This window comes from Danio rerio, chromosome 5 (genome assembly GCF_052040795.2).
Source record: "Danio rerio strain M-AB ecotype USA chromosome 5, GRCz13ab, whole genome shotgun sequence".
Lineage (NCBI taxonomy): Eukaryota > Metazoa > Chordata > Actinopteri > Cypriniformes > Danionidae > Danio > Danio rerio.
Window position 1 is genome coordinate 77,777,501 of NC_141025.1, and position 26,143 is coordinate 77,803,643.

Sequence of the window (26,143 nt, forward strand, 5' to 3'; positions counted from 1 at the left end):
TTGTATAAATCGTATTTTGTTTTCTTTATTTGAGTTGTTACGTTGTTTTTTTTTTTTGTACATACCTTTTCGGGAAATAGGTCACTGTACGTTATCCTTGTAAATAAACCATCTTTTTTTACACTTCTGGGATAAGGCCATCATTTTTGAGAACTCTTTGGTGTTTTTTTTGTTTGTTTGTTTTTTTTTTGCTGGTGTTGGGCATCCCACACCTGGTAGTGAACCCATTCCAAGTTTACTACACAATTACTCACGGCGGCATGGGAAACATTCTGACATACTACACTCCATAGCTCACAGGGCGCCACAGCAGGTGGCAGTAGTGAGCTTGTGGGTCTTGGGCCGTCGCATCCAGTATATATGCAACCCAGTACTGCGAAATACCCATATACTCTCACATTCACACACTCATACACTACGACCAATTTAGTTCATCAATTCCCCTATAGCGCATGTGTTTGGACTGTGGGCGAAACCGGAGCACCCAGAGGAAACCCACACAAACACAGGGAGACCAAGGAAACTCCACACAGAAACATCAAATGGCCCAGCCAGGACTCGAACCAGAAACCTTCTTGCTGTGAGGAGACAGTACTAACCACTGGGCCATGACAACCGGAACCAAAAACACGAATAACATTTAATAAAATTCTCAAAATGCAGACAAAATCAGCCGACCACACCAACATCTCCAGGCATCTCTGTGAGTAAATGAGGAAAATCTGAGAGTTGCACGAAGTTATCTCGCCACATTGCAGCAATCAAAGCATTACTGAAGACGATTAGTGGCCCGACAAGGAAATGGGTGTGACTCATCTGACCCTCCCACCTTGAATAAAAAACCTCGCCAGCGTTTTTGTGGTGGAGTGTGTTCACACGCAGGCTCCGGCAGCACAATGCTCTCCTGTGTGTTCTGTCATTGCACCTCCGGGGCTCTGGATCTTGCGTCATCACCCGCTAGGAGACATGGAAGCCTTTAGAGATCAGCTGGCTGCAGTACTGTTGAAGTCACAACTATTAGCCCTCCTGCACTTTTCTTTTTTAAATATTTCCCAAATGATGTTTAACAGAGCAAGGAAATTTTCACAGTATTTCCTAAAATATTTGTTCGTTTTATTTGTTTTATTTCGGCTAGAATAAAAGCAGTTCTTAATTTTTTAAAAGCATTTTAAGGTCAATATTATTAGCCCCCTTAAGCAATATTTGTTTTGGATTGTCTACAAAACAAACCCCTGTTGTACAATGACTTGCCTAATTACCCTAACTTTACCGTAATTAACCTAGTTAAGCCTTTAAATGTCATGTCATGTACGCTTGAGTTCATGATGTATAAATATATTGTTAATGTGTACTGTCATGGCTGCTGATGGGTCAGTTTTTATTTAATATTAAACAAATATGTGAATTTAAGGCTGTTTTGACTTACTTTTGTCTGCTTTTTATAGTATGTTTAAAAAAAATTCCAAGTTGTATAAGCCCAATAATAATAATAATAATAATAATAATAATAATAATAATAATAATAATAATAATAATAATAATAATAGTAGTAGTAATAATAATAATAATAATAATAATAATAATAATAATAATAATAATAATAATAGTAATAATAATAATAATAATAATAATAGTAATAATAATAATAATAATGGGGCATTTAGTCACGGATGGAGGAGGGGGTGTGGTAGTGCGGGGGCCCCCAAAATGCGTGGGCCCTTAGAATCATCCTAACCGTCCCACCCAATACCCCCTCCACCCAACCCCTCTCTTCACTATCATGTCCGTGACCACCCCCCAGGCTCTCTTCACTTTCGTGTCCACAACCCAACCCTATTCACCTTACTCTCCGCGGACGAGCGGGCGCAGCCATTAAAATCTTTTTGGCACGAGACTTCCGGTCTCATTCACTTCCATTCATTTTTAGACATTAAAAACTGCTCGTTTTACTGTTTGATGTTGCAAACTTATATTTCCTTGTTATATTATTTTACTTGGTCTGTATAGTCATGCAAACATTTGTTTGTAGAGCAAGTAGTTTGACCGTTTTTTGCCATTTATTATTCTCCCATAAGTGACTGAAACGGAAGTTCTAAGACAATCGCGAAAACAAGCGCACTTCCGCATTTTACAATAAGGTCAATACCACCTCTTCTTTCCTACTATGGCCTACTATGGAAGTTAATGGTTATTTAACAGGGGTCGCCACAGCGGAATGAACTGCCAACTATTCCGGCATATATGCAACCCAGTACTGTGAAATACCAAAATACTCACACACGCATACACTACACACACATGGCTGCTGGTTCAGTTTTTATTTAATATTAAACGAATATGTGACATTTAAGGCTGTTTTGACTTACTTTTGTCGGCTTTTTATAGTATTTTTTTTTAATTCCAAGTTGTTTAAGACAGAAAAGGAGCCCAATAACAACAACAACAACAACAATAATAATAACAATAATAATAACAATAATAATAATAATAATAACAATAATAATAATAATAATAATGATGATGATAATAATAATAATAATAATAATAATAATAATAATAGTAATAGTGTTGGCTGGTTTGTTGGGGCATTTAGTCACGGACGGAGGAGGGGGGGTGGTAGTGCGTGGGCCCCTAATAATGTCTCTAGGGTGCCCCCAAAACACGTGGGCCCTTAGAATCATCCTAACTTTCCCACCCCCCCCGCCCAACACCTCTCTTCACTATCATGTCCGTGACCACCCCCCAGTCTCTCTTCACTTTCGTGTCCAAAACCCAACCCTATACCACCTCTTCTTTCTTCCTATGGCCCACTATGGAAGTTAATGGTAATTTATCAGGGGTCACCACAGCGGAATGAACCGCCAACTATTCCGGCATATATGCAACCCAGTACTGTAAAATACCAATATACTCTCACACTCACACACACACACATACACTACACACAAAAGGCTGCGGATGGTTCAGTTTTTATTTAATATTAAGCGAAGATGTGAAATTTAAGGCTGTTTTAATTCACTTTTGTCAGCTTTTTCATATTATTTCCAAATTCCAAGTTGTAAAACAATGAACATACAAAAGCAATGACTGCAAAGGAGCATAATGATAAAACAAAAAAAAATATTTGCCATTAAAATACATACAGCTGAAGAATTATTAGCCCCCATCTTTTTCAAATATTTTCCAATAGACGTTTAACAGAGGATGGAAATTTTCACAGTATTTCATGTAATATTTTTTCTTCTGGAGAAAGTCTTATTTGTTTTATTTCGGGTAGAATAAAAGCAGTTCTTATTTTTTTTAAAGACCATTTAAAGGTCAATATTATTAGCCCTTAAGCTATATTTGTTTTCCATAGTCTACAAAACAAACCATCATTATACAATGACCTGCCTAATTGCCCGAACTTAACCTTATTAAGCCTTTAAATGTCACTTGAAGCTGAATGCTAGAGTCTTGAAGAATATCTAGTCAAATATTATTTACTGTCATCATGACAAAGATAAACAGATATCAGTTATTAGACTATTATGTTTAGAAAAGTGTTGAAACAAATCTTCTCTCCGTTAAACAGAAATAAATATATAGGGGGGGCTAATAATTCTGACTTCAACTCTATGTGACTATATGCTAACATGGGCCTGCGTTCTGCTAACTGGTGAATCCCCCCTGGACCAGAGTCAGCTAAATGCAGAATCCCAACGGTGCCACGACATGAACAAAATGTTCCTGTTTGAGCATTATTACATTGGAGAACTCTGAGTCCCGTTTGTGCTCGGCCAGGTGTAAGAAAGACCTCAAATGACTCCGGTAGAAGTCAGCCCAAGAAGCAGGAAATTATTTAAATAAATCAGCAGTACTTTTATAACTTGTTTGACTAGTTTTGTAACAACGAAAGCGAACTCTAAATGTGCAAAACAAATATATAATATACACTCACTGGTCACTTTATTAGGTACACCTTACTAGTACTGAATTAGACCCCCTTTTGCCTTCAGAACTGCCTTCATCCTTCATGGAATAGATTCAGCATGGTACTGGAAATATTCCTCAGAAATTTTGCTCCATATTGACATGATAGCATCACACAGCTGCTGCAGATTTGTCGGCTGCACATCCATGATGTGAATCTCCCGTTCCACCACTTCCCAAAGGTGCTCTATTGGATTGAGATCACCTGACTGTGGAGGCCATTTGAGTACAGTGAACTCATTGTCATGTTCTTATTTGAGTTACTCTTAACTTTCATTGTAGTCTCATTGTGCTTATTTGAGTTACTGTTGCCTTTCTATCAGCTGGAACCAGTCTGGCCATTCTCCTCTGATCTCTGGCATCAACAAGGCATTTGCGCCCACGGAACTGCCGCTCACTGGGTATTTTCTCTTTGTCAGACAATTCTCTGTAAATCCTAGAGATGGTTGTGCGTGACAATCCCAGTAGATCAGCAGTTTCTGAAATACTCAGAGCAGCCCGTCTGGCAGCAACAACCATGCCACATTCAAAGTCACTTAAAGCCCCTTTCTTCCCCATTCTGATGCTCTCTTTGAACGGCAGCAGGTTGTCTTGACCATGTCTACATGCCTAAATGCATTGAGTTGCTGTCATGTGATTGGCTGATTAGAAATTTGCGTAAAAAAGCAGGTGTACCTAATAAAGTGGCCGGTGAGTGTCTGCGATTGAGTGAATGAGAGAGTGTGTGGGTGTTTTGCAGTACTGGAAGGGTATCCGTCATATAAAAAACATACGCCAGAGTAGTTGGCGGTTCATTGCGCTGTGGCGACCCCTGATAAATCAGGGAATAATTTGAAGAAAAATGAATGAACTGTGAAGCTACTCATAATTAACGTCCTCAACGTTGCTGAAGTAGGATTAATCTGTGAGAGTCTGGAACATCGGAGACTTTTCACTAGAATCTAAATGATTCATTGGTGTAAAATGTTCATCTGAGTTCAAAGATGGACTTAATTTACTGTGAATGACCTCGATCAAGAGCATCTCGTCCAGGCCACACACAAGAAAACACACCATGTTCTCTTTACTTATAAGATGGTCTTTAAAGTGTCAGGCGTTGAGCAGAGATCTTACAGAGTGTATGATTTCAGGTCGTGAATAAAAATGTGCTCTTTTGACCAAAAGATCGGTCTGTTCTTCACTGCAAATCACTTGAAGACCCTTTTTCTCAGATCATCCCAGCAGAATACTATCAGCTACTCTCATTTCCCTAAAACAATGTTCTCCACAGATGTACACAAGTACTGTTGCCTTTCTAAAGCCTCCTTTCCACTGCACACGACAAGCGACAGACCGGAAGTCATTCATTTCCGATGGAGAGTAGTCCGCGAGCTCCGATCATCTCCGTATGCGGAAAATTCGGATCCGATTTGAGCTGCGGATCCGTTGAAATATTTGAACTCCTGCGACTAGACTGTATGCGACCGGTCGACCGGATGTGATGTATTCCAGGTTTGCACAAGTCCGTGTGCGCAATATAAGAAATAGGACTTTATATGGTTATTTTTTTGAACCAGAAAAAGTCTGTTAAAAAAACAACAACATTCATTCATTCATTTTCTTGTTGGCTTAGTCCCTTTATTAATCCGGGGTCGCCACAGTGGAATGAACCGCCAACTTATCCAGCAAGGTTTTACATATCAGATGCCCTTCCAGCTGCAACCCATCTCTGGGAAACATCCACACACACATTCACACACACACTCATACACTATGGACAATTTAGCCGACCCAATTCACCTGTACCGCATGTCTTAACCGTGCTGAAAAATCTAGCTTAAACCAGCCTAGGCTGGTTGGCTGGTTTTAGCTGGTCGACCAGGCTGGTTTTAGAGGGGTTTTGGCCACTTCCAGGTTGGTTTCCAGCCATTTCCAGCCTGGTCTTAGCTGGACAGGCTGGGAGATGACCAGGTAAAACCAGCTTGACCAGCCTAGCCAAGCTGGGAGTCCAGTCAAAACCAGCTATATCCAGCTTAAACCAGGCTGGTCAAGCTGGTTTTTGTTGGATTTGGCTGGTAATTTTTCAGCCTGACCAGCTAAGACCAGGCTGGAAATAGCTGGAAACCAGCCTGGGAATGGCCAAAACCCCTCTAAAACCAGGCTGGTAAACCAGCTAAAACCAGCCAACCAGCCTAGGCTGGTTTAAGCTGGATTTTTCAGCAGGGTTTGGACTGTGGGGAAAACCGGAGCACCCGGAGGAAACCCCCGCGAAGGCAGGGAGAACATGCAAACTCCATACAGAAACACCAACTGAGCCGAGGATCGAACCAGCGACCTTCTTGCTGTGAGGCGACAGCACTACCTACTACATATACTACTAATAAAGTAATAAAAATATATATTTTTATGTTGTCTCCACATTCCCTCCAATAATTGTTGCGGTCTATGAGTTTCTAGTATTCATTAATTTATTCGACCATGGTGAACGCACAGAAAATAAAGACTCTTGCTTTTGCACTCCTTTATTTCGGACACTGTCAGAACAGCTTCTCTCCCATGGTGCACGACAGAACTGAAAATTCTGTGCGACTGCCACAAGGGGGCGAATTCCGACAGTCGTGTCCAAATGTTGTGTGCAGTGGAAAGGAGGCTTATCAGCTTGGCCATTCTCCTCAGACCTCAGGGGACATCAAGGCATGTGTGCCCACAGAGCTATTTTCTATTCGTCGGACCGTTCTCTGTACACCCTAGAGATGGTTGTGCGTGAAAATCCCAGTAGATCAGCAGTTTCTGAAATACTCAGACCAGCCCGTCTGGCAGCAACAACCATGCCACGTTCAACGTCACTTAAATCCCCTTCCTTCCCCATTCTGATGCTCGATTTGAACTGCAGCAGATCGTCCTGACCATGTCTACAAGCCGAAATGCATTGAGTTGCTGCCATGCCGGACAGGTGTACCTAATAAAGTGGCCGGTGAGTGTATAATCAAGAAATCTGGGGAATTCTGCACCAGTTGATCCTGAATAAGCTGATTTATTTTTTATTTTTTTGGGGTGGGGGGGCTCTTAACAGTTATTCGGCTATGAAGTGCTTTGTTTCGCCTCTACATATAAGACACCTGCTGCATATCCAAATGTTTTCTGAAAGACTTTTTTTTAAATCTGTTCATTGCTTTTTGGTGCAGTAAACGTGGAACACGATGCACATCGGCATTAAAAGTGCTATATATATATAATAAAACATCTTCAATGTGAGTTGCATTAGATAAAAGCATGCACAGCCTGTAAAATTGCTTCAGTGGTTCCATTTGCTTTTCCCATTAAAGACTGGCAACCCTCATTTACACCGCTGCCTGTTAACACGTCAGGGTTTTTTTGGAAGCCTGTTGAACTAGGGCTGTTTATGTGATGTGGAGGTAGCTCACAGACGGAGCGCTCCTGGGAAGTCATTGGCCGACCGCATATTTTCCTTGTGTGCCCGCAGAGGCAAGAGCCAACGCTTCAGGCCTGACACAGTAGATGAAGCCATACCCGGTGCAGTCCCAGTTATGAGATCAGCGCTGTCATAAAGCATCTGGGAGAAGTTGAGATGCTTGAGCTTGCACATAGATCAGAAAAGTAGACCCGCTCCCAACACGTTCCCTTATTTTCGCCTTTCTGCTGGGCTTCCAAAAGGACGTTACCTAACACTGAAAACATCGCCTCGGGTTTCCTGATGTTGCTTTTGCTGCGTGTTTAAACTAAAATGAGCTGAAACAACACAAATGTTACGGGTTTTATTTTGGGACAACTTATTTTTTTATGTCCAATCCAAATTATTAATTTAACTTAATCGATTTGACGGCACTAGCTTAACTGCATTTCTCAGTAGCTTAGCGGTAGAGTTGCTACTTTCTAAATCAAATAGCTTTTCAGCAGCGAAGCTATTCCTTTAGTCAAGTAGTGCTGTAGTGTCCACACAAGCTACATTTATCAATCGCATATCAATTCACTAATTCACACTTGCAGTCGTTTAAGAATAAGGCGTATTTGGCGTGCTGTCCGGAGAGAGGGCTCTGAGCTTGAGTTATTCCCCTTATCAGGAAACAGAGAGGAGTTGGGATTCAAGCGAAGTATCTAGCCCGGCCCCAGAACACTCCCTCCTCTTTGTTTGAGAAATCGACTTCCATGCGGAAGGTCACCGGTTCGATACCAGCTCGGAACGGGTTGGGTGGCTTAGGACCGGCGGGGTTAGTAGACGCGGATGGGAGTAAGGTTTAGGGGGTGAGTGTAACGGAGGCCAGCTAGTAAGTGCTGTGCAGGTAAACCTCACTCCTCTGACCTCTAAAGGTGCTCTAACGACAGACACTAGAGGCCTTGGTCTTTTGCATCCTAGCATCCTAGGGGCGAAGCAGTGGCACAGTAGGTAGTGCTGTCGCCTCACAGCAAGAAGGTCGCTGGTTTGAGCCTCGGCTCAGTTGGCGTTTCTGTGTGGAGTTTGCATGCTCTCCCTGCGTTCGCGTGGGTTTCCTCTGGGTGCTCCGGTTTCCCCCACAGTCCAAAGACATGCGGTACAGGTGAATTCCGTAGACTAAATTGTCCGCAGTGTATGGGTTTGTGTGTGGGTGTTTCCCAGAGATGGGTTGCGGCTGGATGGGCATCCGCTGCGTAAAACTTGCTGGATAAGTTGGCAGTTCATTCCCCTGTGGTGACCCCAAATTAATAAAGGGACTAAGCCGACAAGAAAATGAATAAATGTTTGCTTATTTTATTTAACAAAACTAGCATAAAGCTAGAATTTAGTCCGAGTTGATGTTACTTTGCCTCATGGTCAATGCAGTAAGTGACTGTATTATCATCAATGTTCTGCCTTTGGGCTTTGTTTTCTTTATTTGCTTGTTACCACATGCGTACACATCGCCAAAGTCCAGCATCTTCACATTGGCTTTGCGGTTGACTAGTGCAGTAGATTGACATTAGTTCTGGGAGCACTGTACAAATGTGGCGGCGCTATTGACGCATGCGCTGGGTCTTTATGCGGTATATATCTCTGAGTGTAGTTAAGCTACATTTTAAGTAGAGTAGCTAATAGCTTAGCTCACTACATTTTTCAAGTAGCTGGCCCAACACTGTTGATTTTTATTAGGACGACATGAAGGAGTTGTGTGGAACAGAGCATTATTTATTTTTTTTACAGTGTAGTTTGAACCTCACAAAAGGACTCTGGATAAATATCTTGCAGATGTTGGTTGGTTAGCTGGCGAGACCTCATCTTATTTGTCCCAATTCTGCTGGAAAAAAAAAACAAGTTCGAGTTTATCCAGGAAAATAAACAAGCTAATATGCAAATAGGTTTCAAATGAGAAACACTCGTTTCCCTTTAAAATGTTTGTTGTGTGTTCAGATCGAAATCATTGAGCAACAGTAGAGTAAATCTGCTAATTTTTAATATTCTGTCCAAAACAGCTGCTGAGTTGTCATTTTCATGCATGTCACATTGAAGCATACAAATGGAAACTGAGTGTTGTTGCAAAATACTTTGATTTTCTGCTTAAAGGGGTGGTCCGGAGTGTATTTTTAAGGCTTGGTTGTGTTTATAAGAGTTTGAGCTCAGGTAGCTCTCGAGAACTCCCCTGCTTGTGAATGTGTTAGGAATAGCTGAGATATAGGGCCCTATCATACACCTGGCGCAATGTGGCGCGGCGCAATACTCTTTTGCTACTTTAAGCTTGGCGCAAGGGTCATTTTGAGGTGTTGCGCTACGCTGTTTAAATAGCAAATGCATTTGCGCTCAAATGTGCGGGTAAGGATGATTTTCCCATCCTTAAATTAGCAAAAATGCATTCTGACATGCCCTAAAAGCGTTTGCGCCCTGCGCTTTGCGCTCTGCGCATGGACCGTCAAAATAGAGCCCATAGAGTTTGTCTGAAGATGTCACTTTAGATTAGTCAATTTACTTATGATGTATGTCCTTGGACGGTGGGAGCAAACCAGGGAACCCGGGAAAAACCCACAAGCATGGGGAGATCATGCAAACTCCGCACAGAAATGCCGACGCGCCCAGTTAGGGCTTGAACCAGTGGCGTTCTTGCTGTGAGGCAACAGTGCTAACCACTGGGCCGCCATGCCACCCTATCAGGAGAAGAGGGGGAGTAGGGGTGGAAGGGGGGATTCTTCAAGACGAAGATGACTGGAGTGGTTATTTATAGTGACTGAGTATTCATCCGATTGGCACAATATGCGGAGATGATGCGGGACCAGCTGTGATCAATCATAAGGACGTGATCCTCTCCAAATTAGTTTATAAATAAAGTGCACTTTGGGAACCCTTGACTGTGATTCGGCCATGTAGTGTACTTTGTTTTGCCTCTGCATATCCAAATCTTTTCTGTTGGACTGTTTAAAATATTTGGATTAATTTTGGTCCAGTAATCATGGACAACGGTGCACATTGAAATACTTTAATTATTGGCTAGTCTTCTGTGAAACACACTTGTCTTATTGATCATAATGAATGGTTATGGTTTGAGTGTTGACTCTGGGCCTAAAAGACCCCTACGTTCTCAGAAAGAAATGTGCACAAATGAAACCTAGAGGTACAACATCTTGCTACTGTGGCAGTACTCATTTAGGGTTTTTCATTTATTCATTTTCCTCCGGCTTAGTCCCTTATTTATCAGGGGTTGATGAACAGCCGACTGTTTTAAACAGTGGATGCCCTTTCAGTAACAACCCAGTACTAGGAAACACTTATACACTCTTGCATTCACACACACACACATACTCACTACGGCCAACTTAGTTCATCAATTCATCTATAGCGCATGTGTTTGTGTAACCCCGCCGGTCCTACATTACCCAACCTGCTCCAAGCTGGGATTGAACCAGCAACCTTCAGCATGGGAGTCGGCTGCTTTAACAAGGAGGCTAAAGACCATGGCCTAGGGGTCTGTTGCTAGGGTACCTTCAGAGGTCAAAGGAGTGAGGTTTATCTGCAAAGCACTTACTAGCTGGCCTCTGCTACACTCACCCCCTAAACCTCACTCCCATCCCGGTCACGGCACCAATGCAACCCTGCCAGTCCTACACCACCCAACCTGCTTCGAGCTGGGATCAAACCGGCGACCTTCCTCATGGAAGTTGGCTGCTCTAATAAGGATGCTAAAGACCATGGCCTCTAGCGTCTGTTGCTAGAGCACCTTTAGAGGTCAGAGGAGTAAGGTTTACCTGCACAGCACTTACTAGCTGGCCTCTGATACACTCACCCCCTAAACCTTTCTCCCATCCGGGTCACGGCACCAATGCAACCTAGCCGGTCTTACATTACCCAACCCGCTCCGAGCTGGGATCTAACCGGCGACCTTCCGCTTGGGAGTCGGCTGCTCTAACATGGATGCTAAAGACCAAGGCCTAAGGGTCTGTTGCTAGAGCCTCTTTAGAGGTCAAAGGAGTGAGGTTTACCTGCACAGCACTTACTAGCTGGCCTCTGCTACACTCACCCCCTAAACCTCACTCCCATCCGGGTCACGGCACCAATACAACCCCGCCTGTCCTACATTACCCAACCAATTCAGAGCTGGGATCAAACCGGCGACCTTCCTCATGGAAGTCGGCTGCTCTAATAAGGATGCTAAAGACCATGGCCTCTAGCATCTGTTGCTAGAGCACGTTTAGAGGTCAGAGGAGTGAGGTTTACCTGCACAGCATTTACTAGCTGGCCTCCGTTATACTCACCCCCTAAACCTTACTCCCATCCGGGTCACGGCACCAATACAAACCCGCCTGTCCGACATTACCCAACCCCCTCCGAGCTGGGATCAAACCGGCAATCTTCCGCATGGAAGTCAGCTGCTCTAACAAGGAGGCTAAAGACCATGGCTTCAGTTGCTAGAGCACATTTAGAGGTCAGAGGAGTGAGGTTTACCTGCACAGCATTTACTAGCTGGCCTCCGTTATACTCACCCCCTAAACCTTACTCCCATCCGGGTCACGGCACCAATGTAACCCCGCCGATCCTACACCACCCAACCCGCTTCGAGCTGGGATTGAGCCGGTGACCTTCCGCATGGGAGTCGCTTGCTCTAACAAGGAGGCTAAAGACCATGGCCTCTAGCGTCTGTCGCTAGAGCACGTTTAGAGGTCAGAGGAGTGAGGTTTACCTGCACAGCACTTACTAGCTAGCCTCCGTCACACTCACCCCCTAAACCTCACTCCCATCCAGGTCACGGCACAAATGTAACTCCGCCGGTCCTACAACCCACTCCGAGCTGGGATCAAGCTGGCGACCTTCCACATGGGAATCAGCTGCGCTAACAAGGAGGCTAAAGACCATGGCCTCTGTCGCTAGAGCACCTTTAGAGGTCAAAGGAGTGAGGTTTACCTGCACAGCACTTACATTTGGCCTCCATTACATTTGGACTGTGGGGGAAATCAGAGCACCCGGAGGTAACCCACGCCAACATGGGGAGAATATGCAAACTCCACACAGAAATGCCAACTGACACAGCAGGGACTCGAACCAGCAACCTTCTTGCTGTGAGGACCACTGAGCCAGCATGCCGCCCATAAGTAGTGACTTGTATATGCTTATTCAGATGCTGACATGATCCCACTGAACTTTTCTTAGGACTTAAATTCAAGGAATCCGTACGGAGACATCGCTTAGACTGAAAGCTGATTGTGAGGTCTTACGCAAACTGAGCAAGCTCATGTAGACAGTGGAGGGACATGCAGGATGATTCTTCTCCATTTTCCTTTTATCTTAAGTGGAGATTTACAAACAAAATCTTGGGGTTTGGCAGTGGATTTGTGTAAATGTGCGTAGTAAGGTGGTGGAGGTGGGGGGGCGTCCCACTCCAGAACTACACAGCTGGTACACATTAGCTCTTGGACACGACCGGCAAACCATCCCAGGCTTACTTTGTTTTTTAGGAGCGAACGCTTGAGGTTGTTTGCTTATAATTGACTCTACATTAAAATATCCAGGTATGGTTGCTTGGTCAGAGCTAGGGCTGCACAATATATTGCAAAATAATCGTTATCGCAATAATAATATACAGTATGCAGTATACAGAACTATTAGTTCTCCTGAATTTCTCTTAAATGTAGAGAATTAGAAGATTTTCTTCAACACATTTCTAAACAATAGTTTTAATAACTCATTTGTTTTATCTTTATTAATTTCTTTTATCTTTGTCATGATGACAGTAAATAATATTTGACTAGATATTCTTGAAGAGACACTTCTATACAGCTTAAAGTGACATTTAAAGGCTTAACTAGGTTAATCAGGGTAAAGTTAGGGTAATTCATCAAGTCATTGTATAACAGTGGTTTGTTTAGTAGACAATCCAAAACAAATCTGGCTTAAGGGGGCTAATAATAATGACCTTAAAATGCTTTTAAAAAAATGCTTTCCTTCTAGCTGAAATAAAACAAATACGATTCAGACAAATAAGAGTCAGAATATCTGCTGAGCTTTTCACTCATTTATAGTGTTTAAATAGCTAAATTATTGCAGCCAATCTCCCGTTCTACCACATCCCAAAGGTGCTCTATTGGATTGAGAACTGGTGGCTGTGGAGGCCATTTGAGTACAGTGAACTCATTGTCATGTTCAAGAAACCAGTCTGAGATGATTCACGCTTTATGACATGGTGGGTTATCCTGCTGGAAGTAGCCATCAGGAGATGAGTACACTGTGGTCATAAAGGGATGGACATGGTCAGCAGCAATACTCAGGTAGGCTGTGGCGTTGACACCATGCTCAACTGAGCTTAGAGTGTGACAAGAAAATATCCCCCACGCCATTACACCACCACCAGCCTGAACTGTTGATACAAGGCAAGATGGATCCATGCTTTCATGACCCGACCATCCGAATGTGGCAGCAGAAATGGAGACTCATCAGAGCAGGCAACGCTTCTCCAATCTTCTATTGTCCAGTTTTGGTGAGTCTGTGTGAATTGTAGCCTCAGTTTCCTGTTCTTAGCTGACAGGAGCGGCACCCGGTGTGCTCTTCTGCTGCTGTAGCCCATTTGCCTCAAGGTTGGACGTGTTGTGTGTTCAGAGATGCTCTTCTGCAGACCTCGGTTGTAACGAGTGCTTATTTGAGTTACTGTTGTCTTTCTATCAGCTGGAACCAATCTGGCCATTCTCCTCTGACCTCTGGCATCAACAAGGCATTTGCGCCCACAAAACTGCCGCTCACTGGAACTTTTCCTATTTCCCATTTCCTGTAAACACTAGAGATGGCTGTGCATGAAAATCCCAGTAGATCAGCCGTTTCTGAAATACTCAGACCAGCCCGTCTGGTATAAACAACCATGCCACACTCAATGTCACTTAAATCCCCTTTCTTCTCCATTCTGATGCTCACTGTTTGATCTTCTTGACCATGTCTACATGCCTAAATGCATTGAGTTGCTGCCATGTGATTGGCTGATTAGAAATTTGCATTAACGAGCAGTTGGACAGGTGTACCTAATGAAGTGGCCGGTGAGTTTGTTTTACACTCAAAAAAAGACTTTTGACGCTCGTTTAAACTGCTTATTTACGTGTTGAAACAATGCAAATCTTACTTTTCGTTGCGACATCTTGAATGTTTTATCAAGTCCACTTAAATTTGTAAAACTAAAAAATATTAGGGGCGAGGCAGTGGCGCAGTAGGTAGTGCTGTCGCCTCATGGCAAGAAGGTCGCTGGTTCAAGCCTCGGCTCAGTTGGCGTTTCTGTGTGGAGTTTGCATGTTCTCCCTGCCTTCGCGTGGGTTTCCTCCGGGTGCTCCGGTTTCCCCCACAGTCCAAACACATGCGGTACAGGTGAATTGGGTCGGCTAAATTGTCTGTAGTGTATGAGTGTGTGTGTGGATGTTTCCCAGAGATGGGTTGAATCTGGAAGGGCATCCGCTGCATAAAAACTTGCTGGATAAGTTAGCGGTTCATTCCGCTGTGGCAACCCCAGATTAATAAAGGGACTAAATAAATGAAAAAAAATAATTAATTTAATTCAATTGGCTTGTGCTGGGAAAACATGAAGGAATTGTATGGAACTTTTTTACTAGTGATGTGACGTTGTGCGCCGAGGCTTCGAAGCATGTATCACAAAAACGATACATCTCGCAGTGAAGCAGTGTACCGGAGCTTGATTCGTTTTGCCATCATCACGTGATCAGTGACGTCCGAAGCTTCATTTTCGCCTTTACCCACGTGACTGCTTCGAATTTTGATTTAAAGGTTTAAACACCCTCATTGTAAAGTGTATAGCGAGAGAATTGGCGTCTATTACATACATTTGTTTCAAAGCACTGCACCAGTCCCACACACCAGTAATTAAACTAAACTACAATAGTATTTTTTAGTAAAAAGGTTTTGAACAATACTAAAGTGTATTAGCGTATTTTTTTATGACTATCTTTAAAGAAAACCACCGCATATCGTAGTATTGTGTTTAACAGAGAGGATCTGGTGGATGCAACCGGGACGCAACATTCACATAGCGTCATCCTAGAGCACTCGCCTCCCAATCAGGAATCGCTGGTTCGATCCCCGCTCGGAGCGGGACTAATTGTGTTATGACAAACTTTTGAATACCTTGGATTTTACTACAATCATCAGTTGTGTAATGTAATGTATCTTGTGTAAAAACTACAGTAATTGAGTAATTTGTTTATATTGCTGTTGTTGTATTACTACATGAATGAGTTGGTCAGATGTGAACATTTGACATTATGGCAACACAGTGCTTTCCCACACTTTCACCAGAAGAGGTCCTCATCGAGCTCTGATTTAGAAAGCTTCGAGTAACGAACTTTTTTTCGATACAATTGAGTCGAGCGCTTCACTGGTTCAGAAAGCTTCATTTCACCATCACTATTTTTTACAGATGTCATTAAATAAATACATTATTTTAAAACATAGCTTGTAACAATTAGCATTGTTTTTTAGAGTAATGTTAAATCGTAAGAAATAATATTATCGTAATACTCAGCAACATTGCATTATTTTCCAGTACCATGCAGTCTTAGTATCATAAGAGCAGTTGTTTTGTATACCCTGCTTCTCTGAGCACACATAACTCAGACATGGTGACTAAAAAGGCCGCATACACATCACAGCTCATTTTCTTGTGTGCTGGAGACTGAACCGACAAACCACAGCAAGTTCAGCTGTCAGTGGTCCACCTTTCTGACAGAACCAGCCTCGCTGCACAAAATCTCAATCAAGCTACCAACTCAGATCGCTTTTCCTCCGGGTTGAAAAGCACTCTGAGCAGCTCTGAGTGGCGAGTGTTGATTTTTCCAGCTCCTTTTATAATTTACAGCCTGTCCTCACATTCCAGTAACCTGTGGTTTGAGTCAATAAGTTGTAGATCATTTGTTTTATTGGTTTATTTAGCCCCTCATGCTGGGCTATTGGTGGGCCTTTCCTGGCGCTGGTGTTGTGGTTTTACAGTGATGTCACTGGCCTGCTATGCCTCCACGGGGAAACTTCCACCACCCACTGATAGGTGGCTGTTCCTCCTGTGACCTCCTCAAATCAATGATGCACACAGTCTAAAGCTAGTTCTACACCTTACCTCGTGACACGTTACGTTACAGAATACTTATTAGTAAAATACCTTTGTAAAGAGTGAACTGAAAGTGCTGTAATGCTTTCAGACCCTTGTTTGCATGACAATTGCAATTAAATAGTTTTCGATTAAATGAAGAATGTTTTACACTCATGATGTGCAGTTTATTAAATGCATTTAGTTGACTTGAATGAATGTAATCATATATTTATATGTAAGTAGGTGTAGGGTCAACTGTGGCATTCTATCAGTCACTCCATCCATCCATTATTTTTCTATTGATCTATCTATCATTCAACTGTGGCATCATAAAACTATCAATCTATCCATCCATTCACCATTCCATCCATTTATTTTTCCATCCATCCATACATACATCGTTCCATCCATTCATCATTTTATCCTTCAATTTATCATTTAACTGAACATCCATCCATCCAAACATCAATCCATCCATCCATCCATCCATCCATCCATCCATCCATCCATCCATCCATCCATCCATCCATCTACCCATCCATCCATCCATCCATCCATCCATCCATCCATCCATCCATTCATCCATCCATCCATCCATCAGTCTGTATATCCATCCATCCATCTATCCATACATCCATCCAACCAGCCAACCAACCAACTAACAATCCATCCATCTATCCTTCCATCCATCCATCTATCCGTTCGTCAGTCCGTTCGTATGCACATCTGTCAATCAGTGCATCATTCCGCCTGTCTGTCTATCCATCCATCCATCCATCCATCCATCCATCCATCCATCCATCCATCCATCCATCCAAACTTCCATCTATCAGTCTGTATATCCATCCATCCATCCATCCATCTATCCATCCATCCATCCATCCAAACTTCCATCTATCAGTATGTATATCCATCCATTCATCCATCCATTCATCCATCCATTCATCCATTCATTCATCCATCCATCCATCCATCCATCCATTCATCCATCCATCCATTCATCCATCCATCCATCCATCCATCCATCCATTCATCCATCCATCCATCCATCCATCCATCCATCAGTCTGCATATCCATCCATCCATCTATCCATACATCCATCCAACCAGCCAACCAACCAACTAACAATCCATCCATCTATCCTTCCATCCATCCATCTATCCGTTCGTCAGTCCGTTCGTATGCACGTCTGTCAATCAGTGCATCATTCCGCCTGTCTGTCTATCCATCCATCCATCCATCCATCCATCCATCCATCCATCCATCCATCCATCCATCTATCAGTCTGTCTATCCATCCATCCATCCAAACTTCCATCTATCAGTCTGTATATCCATTAATCCATCTATCCATCCATCCATCCATCCATCCAAACTTCCATCTATCAGTATGTATATCCATCCATTCATCCATCCATTCATCCATTCATTCATTCATCCATCCATCCATCCATTCATCCATTCATCCATCCATCCATCCATCCATCCATCCATCATTCATCCATCCAACCAGCCAACCAACCAACCAACAATCAATCCATCCATCAATCTATCCGTTTGTCCATCCGTTTGTACGCACGTCCGTCCATCAGTCCGTCATTCCGTCATTTCGTCTGTCTGTCTGTCTGTCTGTCTGTCTGTCTGTCTGTCCGTCCATCCATTCATCCACACAAACACTCTTGGGAAAAAAGGTACACTGAAAAAAAAAGTGAGCTGTGGTTGGCAGTATTTTACTGTTAATGATATAGTACATTTGATCCTAAATGCTTCATATTGATACCTTAAATATTCATATAAATATCTAAGCAGTACAATTGTACATATTTGAATGCTATTTAATAATATTTGCTCTTTATGCACAATTATATTTTAAAGCACTGTTTTTAACACTACTGTTTATAAACTTTTATGCATATTTTAGTACACAGTGGTAAAATCAAATCTGGTCTTTGTTATCCATAGATCACTAAAAATGCGCATGCAGTATATATTTTGGACTACGGCATATGTTTTTACCAGCTAAAAGTTTTTTTTTTTTTGCTTTGCACAAACATGCAAAAAAGTGCACCTCATGCATTCTGACCCAAAAAAAAAAAAGAAAAAAAAGAAAAGAAAGTAAGAAAAGATGCCACCTGCGGTCGCAGTGCTTGGAAACACAATATAGCTTAACTCCCTCGAGTGGCCAGGTCATACATGACACATCAACAGATCTCATGGTCAGATGCTGCATTATTTTCCGTATGGTTTCCATAGTGGCTTCAGTTACGTGTATCATATTTCATATGGTCAGACAAAACATGGTGTCCTTGTCTAATGTCATATAGTGTACAGCTTTTTTTCAGTGAGATTGGATAAAATCATGTTCCCAACACATTACACAACGCAGATCAGCTTAGAGCTGTTATTAGAAATATCCGCCTACTGTATGTATCTAACAAATTAAACAATGCTTAATGTCTTCAAATGAATTGCAAAACGAGTTATTATATGTGTATTGAACAGTCAGTTTGTCAATATAAGGTTTCATTTACATGGTTGAAGCTTTTAAAATTGATGATATAATATTAAAATTACATTTACGTCTGTCTGTGTGTGTTTATTGATTGACTCAGGTCTGTAAATTCTCCAGTTGTATTTCTCCCAGTGGTGTAAGTGGATACCGTATGTTGTCTGTCCCCAGACGTGCCAGTCTAAGGTGTTCGACTTGTCTGATGGAGTGTCTCAATATGCCTGGTTTCCATGCCGAGAGGCTCACAGTGTTCCCTGGTATCCCCCGTATTGGTTGAAGGTGAGCTGTCTTTAACATTGTAGTTTAATTTTATTTATTGGTCTATCATTATATACTGTAGTTGTCTGTCTAATCTCTATTATTGTTCTACTAAAGGGAAAAGAAAAGCCACTTTAGTTAGACTCATGTGTCAGCTAATGGTATATACATCAAGTGACTCTCCCTGCAGTATTTACTTCATCAGCATGAGCGTAAGAGCAGATCTTGTCTCCGACAGGCTTATTTCTCTCATCCTATGGTTGCTGCTGCTGTTATCATCCATTTGGCTGCAGATGGAACCAGCTACATGGACCAAACCCAGTGCAACATCACAGTTCAACTGATCGACACCAAAGAGGCCATTCACAGTTTAGGTAAGAGATTTACATGAATACTACTACTACTACTACTACTACTAATACTACTACTACTACTACTACTACTAATAATAATAATAATAATAACAATAATAATAATGAAACAATCTGATACTGCAGATTGCCTAAACACCAGGACAAACTCTGTGAAATCATGTGCCTTAGCCTACTTTTTTTGCAAAATGTACAATACGTTTCTTCAGGTACCTTTCGTTGCACATTTAAGATGACAAATCCACTAGAGGGCGCTGAAATCGTAAAAAAGTTACTTAGGGTACCTTTTGTTGTAAATTTCAGATGGACATACTTCTTGTACACATCTAGGAGAAGGCGGAGCTTGTCGTACTGATCACTTTGCAAAAAAGGCTGACCTAAACCCAACCAATAGTGTTTTCAAAAGCAAATAGAAAAGAAAAGTGCACTTTGACCATATGTTTTACCTTGATTTTACATTGCTTTTGTAGAAGACTGGAACCTGAGCGCTAAGTACAACAGCATATAAAGTCTTCGCAAGCTGACCATGCCAGAAAAGTTATATATTCATATTATATACATATTTAATCACAAATCATAGATGCTATTACGTTGTTTTGTGGTATTTATTTGGTGTTAAATGAAATAAAATAAATAAATAAAGATATATTGTAAAAAAACAAACATAAAGATTATGATAAAAGAAATGACAGCTGTGGTTGCCGGTATTTTACTGTTAAAAATATGGTACATTCGTTCCTAAAGGCTTCATATTGATATCTTAAAGGTACACATTAGTATCACAGCAGTACATTTGTATATATTTTAAAATGATTTAACATATTTAATGTTTATATTTAAAGCTATTTAGTATGCAAAATTTATTCACAATTATAATAATAATTATAATATAATTTTAAACACACCTACAATGTTTTTGGATCTATGACAATAATATGTACCTATTAATATCATTAGTGTGAAAAGGAACATTATTCGTTGACACCACACTGCCCCCTAGTGTTCATTTTACTTATAAACTGCAGATGTTGAAGTACATTTTTTTTGCAGATTCACCAACATATAGCCTGAATATAGCATGTATTTTCAATGAGTTGGTGTTGTCTGAAACTGATGTCTGTTATTGGATGTTCAGGTGACTGGCGTTTGAGCTGCCGCACCAATCCTCTGGTCATCCCCGTGAGCCACGACTTAAGCATGGCCTTCTACCACACCAAAGCCATACTCCTCATGTTTCGCTCCGAATTCGTGGCCATTTCTGGGGTCGGCCTGCGCTCCTTTCAGTTCTTCGACCCGATCACCATCAGCGGCTGTCAGAGCAATGAGATATACAACCCTATGGGTCAAAGGTGAGCCATCAGTTTTGGAGTTAAACTTATAGGTATTCACGCAGATTATGTTAAAGTTTATTTTTTGAAACAGTTGAAAAACAAACAGCATATGTAAAAACACAAAAACACACTAAACCCATCCCTCAAATGAAACCTGTGGAAAGTTTTGATAGGAAAAGACCTCAATAAAAAATTGACATGAAAAGACCTCATTAAATATGATTTTTAAGCATTCTGATTTATGAGGACAAAAGGCATGAGGACTCTCCATATGCATAATTATTGTATACTGTAAAAAAAACACTTATTACATTGCCTTACTCTAACCCTAGCCCTTAACCCAACCCTCACAGGAACCTTTTGAATGTGTTAAGCATGATTTGTAAGGATTTTTAGTTATGAGGACTCAAGGCATGGCCTCGTAAACCAACTTAATAGAGTACAACTAGGTCATATCCATGCAATTATACACATTCTTGTCCTTGTTAACCATAAAAAAACAGTACACAAACCGTTTTATGTGGTTTATGAGGACTCTACATTGGCAAATTGAATTTACGCTCTGAAAACCACTAATTACATTGCCTAACCCTTACTGTACCCTTAAACCCAACCTTCACAGGAACCTTTTGAATGTGTTAAGTATGATTTGTTAAGCATTTTTAATTATGAGGACACAAGGCATGCCCTCTTAACCAACTTAATAGAGTACAACTAGGTCATATCCATGCAATTATACACATTTTTGCCCTTGTTGACCACAAAAACCTACAAAATTTAAGTGGTTTATGAGGACTCTCCATAGGCATAATTCATGTTAAATGGCAAAAGCAATTGCATAGCCTTACCCTTACCCTACCCCTAAATCCAACCCTCACAGGAACCTTTTGAATGTGTTAAGTATGATTTGTAAGCATTTTTAATTATGAGGACACAAGGCATGCCTTCTTAAACCAACTTAATAGAGTATAACTAGGTCATATCTATGCAATTTTACAATTATTTGTCCTTGTAATCCACCAAAACCAGTACACACACACTTTTTACTTGGTTTATGAAAACTCTCCATATGCATAATTAATTATATACTGTAAAAAAACACTTATTACATTGCCTTACACTTACCGTACCACTAAACACAACCCTTACAGGAACCTTTGGAATGTGTTAAGTATGATTTATAAGCAATTTTAATTATGAGGTCACAAGGCATGCCTTCTTAAACCAGCTTAATAGAGTCCAACTAGGTCATATCCATGCAATTATACACATTTTTGTCCTTGTTAACCACTAAAAAAGCAGTACACACACAGTTCTATGTGGTTTATGAGGACTCTCCATAGGCATAATTAATTTTGTGCTCTGATAATCTCTTATCACATCGCCTGACCCTTACCATACTCTTAAACCCAACCCTCACAAGAACCTTATGAATGTCTTAAGTATGATTTATAAGCATTTGTAATTATGAGGACACAAGGCATGCCTTTGTAAACCAGCTTAATAAAGTAAAACTAAGTCATATTCATGCAATTATACAATTGTTTGTCCTTGTAAACCATCAAAACCAGTACACACACACTTTTTTATTTGGTTTATGAAGACTCTCCATATGCATAATTAATTGTATACTTTAAAAACCACTTATTACATTGCCTTACGCTTACCGTACCCCTAAACCCAACCCTTACAGGAACCTTTTGAATGTGTTAAGCATGACTTAATTATTATAATCATTTTTAATTATGAGGTCACCAGACATGCCCTTATAAATCACCTTAAAAGAGTACAAACAGGTCATATCAATGTAATTAAAAAATTTTTGTCCTTGCAAACCACCAAAACCAGTACACAGCTGACCTTTAAGGAGTTATGGTTGATGAGCCCAACTGTATGTAGTAGTTGTGGTGAAGTGTTCGGTTTGGGTCTTGGCAGGGTTTAGCTGTCTGTCATCTGCAGTCGGATCATCAGGCTGGAATGAAACGTAGAATTGAGTGTCATCGGCATAAAAGTGATAGGAAAATGATGATGGCATGTAGACATGGAAGAGAACTGACCCCAACACCGAGCCTTGAGGTACACCAGAGACATTACAAGAAGCCAGAACGCCAGTCACATTTCACCCCAGACCTCTAAGACATAACTAACAGGAAGTTAAATCACTGGAGTAGAGAGATCCTGAGATAATTTGTTATGTTATCAATTTGTCATGACATTTGCAATGAGGGTTGAGGTCAGTCTCGAATAAATGAAGGCAGTTTTGTCAGCCAAACCAGTTCAATAATAATAATGAAACAATCTGATACTGGAGATTACTTAAACACTAGGCCAAACTCTGTGGAAACATGTGCCTTAGCCTACCTTTTTTGCTAAATGTACAATACGTTTCTTCAGGTACCTTTCGTTGCACGTTTCAGATGACAAATCCACTAGAGGGCGCTGAAATCTGAAATAAGTTACTAAGGGTACATTTTGTTGTAAATTTCAGATGGACATACTTCTTGTACACATCTAGGAGAAGGCGGAGCTTGTCGTACTGATCACTTTGCAAAAAAGGCTGAACTAAACCCAACCGATAGTGTTTTCAAAAGCAAATTTAAAAGAAAAGTGCACTTTTGACCATATGTTTTACCCTGATTTTACATTGCTTTTGTAGAAGACTGGAACCTGAGCGCTAAGTACAACAGCATATTAAGTCTTCGCAAGCTGACCATGCCAGAAAAGTTATATATTCATATTATATACATATTTAATCACAAATCATAGATGCTATTAAGTTGTTTTGTGGTATTTATTTGGTGTTAAATGAAATAAAATAAATAAATAAAGATATATGGTAAAAAAACAAACATAAAGATTATGATAAAAAAAAATGACAGCTGTGGTTGCCGGTATTTTACTGTTAAAAATATGGTACATTCGTTCCTAAAGGCTTCCTATTGATATCTTAAAGGTACACATTAGTATCACAGCAGTACATTTGTATATATTTTAAAATGATTTAACATATTTAATGTTTATATTTAAAGGTTTTGAGGTAAGTATGATTTATAAGCATTTGTAATTATGAGGACATAAGGCATGCCTTCGTAAACCAGCTTAATAAAGTACAAATAGGTATATCCATGCAATTATACAATTGTTTGTCCTTGTAAACCATTAATACCATTACACACACAGTTTTATGTGGTTTATGAGGACTCTCCATAGGCATAATTAATTTTGTGCTCTGATAACCACTTATCACATCGCCTGACCCTTACCATACTCTTAAACCCAACCCTCACAAGAACCGTTTGAATGTGTTAAGTATGATTTATAAGCATTTGTAATTATGAGGACACAAGGCATACCTTTGTAAACCAGCTTAATAAAGTAAAACTAGGTCACATCCATGCAATTATACAATTGTTTGTCCCTGTAAACCATCAAAACCAGTACACACACACACACACTTTTTTATATGGTTTATGAAGACTCTCCATATGCATAATTAATTGTATACTGTAAAAACCACTTAGTACATTGCCTTACGCTTACCGTACCCCTAAACCCAACCCTTACAGGAACCTTTTGAATGTGTTAAGCATGACTTGTAAGCATTTTTAATTATGAGGTCACCAGACATGCCCTTATAAATCACCTTAAAAGAGTACAAACAGGTCATATCAATGTAATTATAAAATTTTTGTCCTTGCAAACCACCAAAACCAGTACACACCTGACCTTTAAGGAGTTATGGTTGATGAGCCCAAGTGTATGTAGTAGTTGTGGTGAAGTGTTCGGTTTGGGTCTTGGCAGGGTTTAGCTGTCTGTCATCTGCAGTCGGATCATCAGGCTGGAATGAAACGTAGAATTGAGTGTCATCGGCATAAAAGTGATAGGAAATTGACGATGGCATGTAGACATGGAAGAGAACTTACCCCAACACCGAGCCTTGAGGTACACCAGAGACATTACAAGAAGCCAGAACGCCAGTCACATTTCACCCCAGACCTCTAAGACATAACTAACAGGTAGTTAAATCACTGGAGTAGAGAGATCCTGAGATAATTTGTTATGTTATCAATTTGTCATGACATTTGCAATGAGGGTTGAGGTCAGTCTCAAATAAATGAAGGCAGTTTTGTCAGCCAAACCAGTTCTAAGTTCAGACAGAGCAGAGTTTACTACTGCTAGTATTTCAAATCTTCTTGTAATGTGACATTTTTAAACAACAAATATTGTTCATATCTCTTTAAAACGGCACAATCATAAATTTGACTTCTTTTTTATTCAGATAAACTCGTGGGTCAAACAGCAGCTTGCTTTAAGATGACATGAAACAATGTAGTGATTCCAAGCACAAGAATCACAAGCTTGTTTTTCATGTTGACTGTGTGTCTGAAACCTTACACCGAACTTCTTGCTCACTGAAAAGTCCCACACCTCGTGTTTGCCCCTCTGACCACCGCCAGATCTGCCAGCTTTCTACTTGGTCAGCTAAGAGCTAAAAAAAAAAATGCCAGCTCTGCATTTACAAACTGACTCTAGTACAGATTTATTTTCCCTTCCCACTGGCTTTTTTCCTTTCACTTTTCTGAGTGTACAGTTTAGCTCTCAATTTGTCCAGCGTGGTTCATCTGGCCTCAGAAATTCTACTCAAGAAGAGCAGGGTATTGGATAGTTTGAGCAAGTGTAGCAGAGGCCAGCTAGTAAGTGCTGTGCAGGTAAACCTCACTCCTCTGACCTTTAAACATGTCTAGCGGCAAACGCTAGAGGCCATGGTGTTTAGCCTCCTTGGTAGAGCAACCGACTCCCATGCTGAAAGTCGCCGGTTCGATCCCAGCTCAAAGTGGGTTAGGTGGTGTTGGACCAGCGGATGTTACATTGGTGCCGTGACCCGGATGGGAGTGAGTTTTAGGGGGGTGAGTATAACGGAGGCCAGCTAGTAAGTGCTGTGCTGGTAAACCTCACTCCTATGACCTAAAGGTGCTATAGCCAGTGGCGTAGCGGATGGGCCCGCAGGGCACGCACTGCAGGGGGGGCCCGCGTGATTAGGGGGCCCCGCGTTGTCGCGATTTTCAATAATTGAAAATACACCGGCAACCGCAATAATCAAACTCTTGGGAACAACTGTGGTCGGAACCAAAGTTTACAGGTCTGTGTTCTCTGAACACCTCTCAAGCGGTGAACTACTTCATTCTGATTGCTTGC

The 26,143-nt window shown here is 41.1% G+C and overlaps 1 protein-coding gene and 1 long non-coding RNA gene across 2 annotated transcripts in view; one reads left to right on the forward strand and one right to left on the reverse strand.

The window, feature by feature from the left end:
* The window catches only part of pappaa (pregnancy-associated plasma protein A, pappalysin 1a), a 174,558-nt gene that overhangs the window by 92,537 nt on the left and 55,878 nt on the right, over positions 1-26,143 (forward strand). The window contains 3 exon segments of the mRNA NM_001278805.1: positions 19,159-19,266; positions 19,484-19,619; positions 20,752-20,965. Of these exon segments, the coding sequence (NP_001265734.1) occupies positions 19,159-19,266; positions 19,484-19,619; positions 20,752-20,965 (458 nt within the window).
* On the reverse strand, positions 20,203-22,942 carry LOC147844548 (uncharacterized). Its single transcript, XR_015492087.1, has 2 exons — positions 22,808-22,942; positions 20,203-20,952 (listed from the first exon to the last, which is right to left on the reverse strand). It is a non-coding gene; the product is annotated as an uncharacterized LOC147844548 (long non-coding RNA).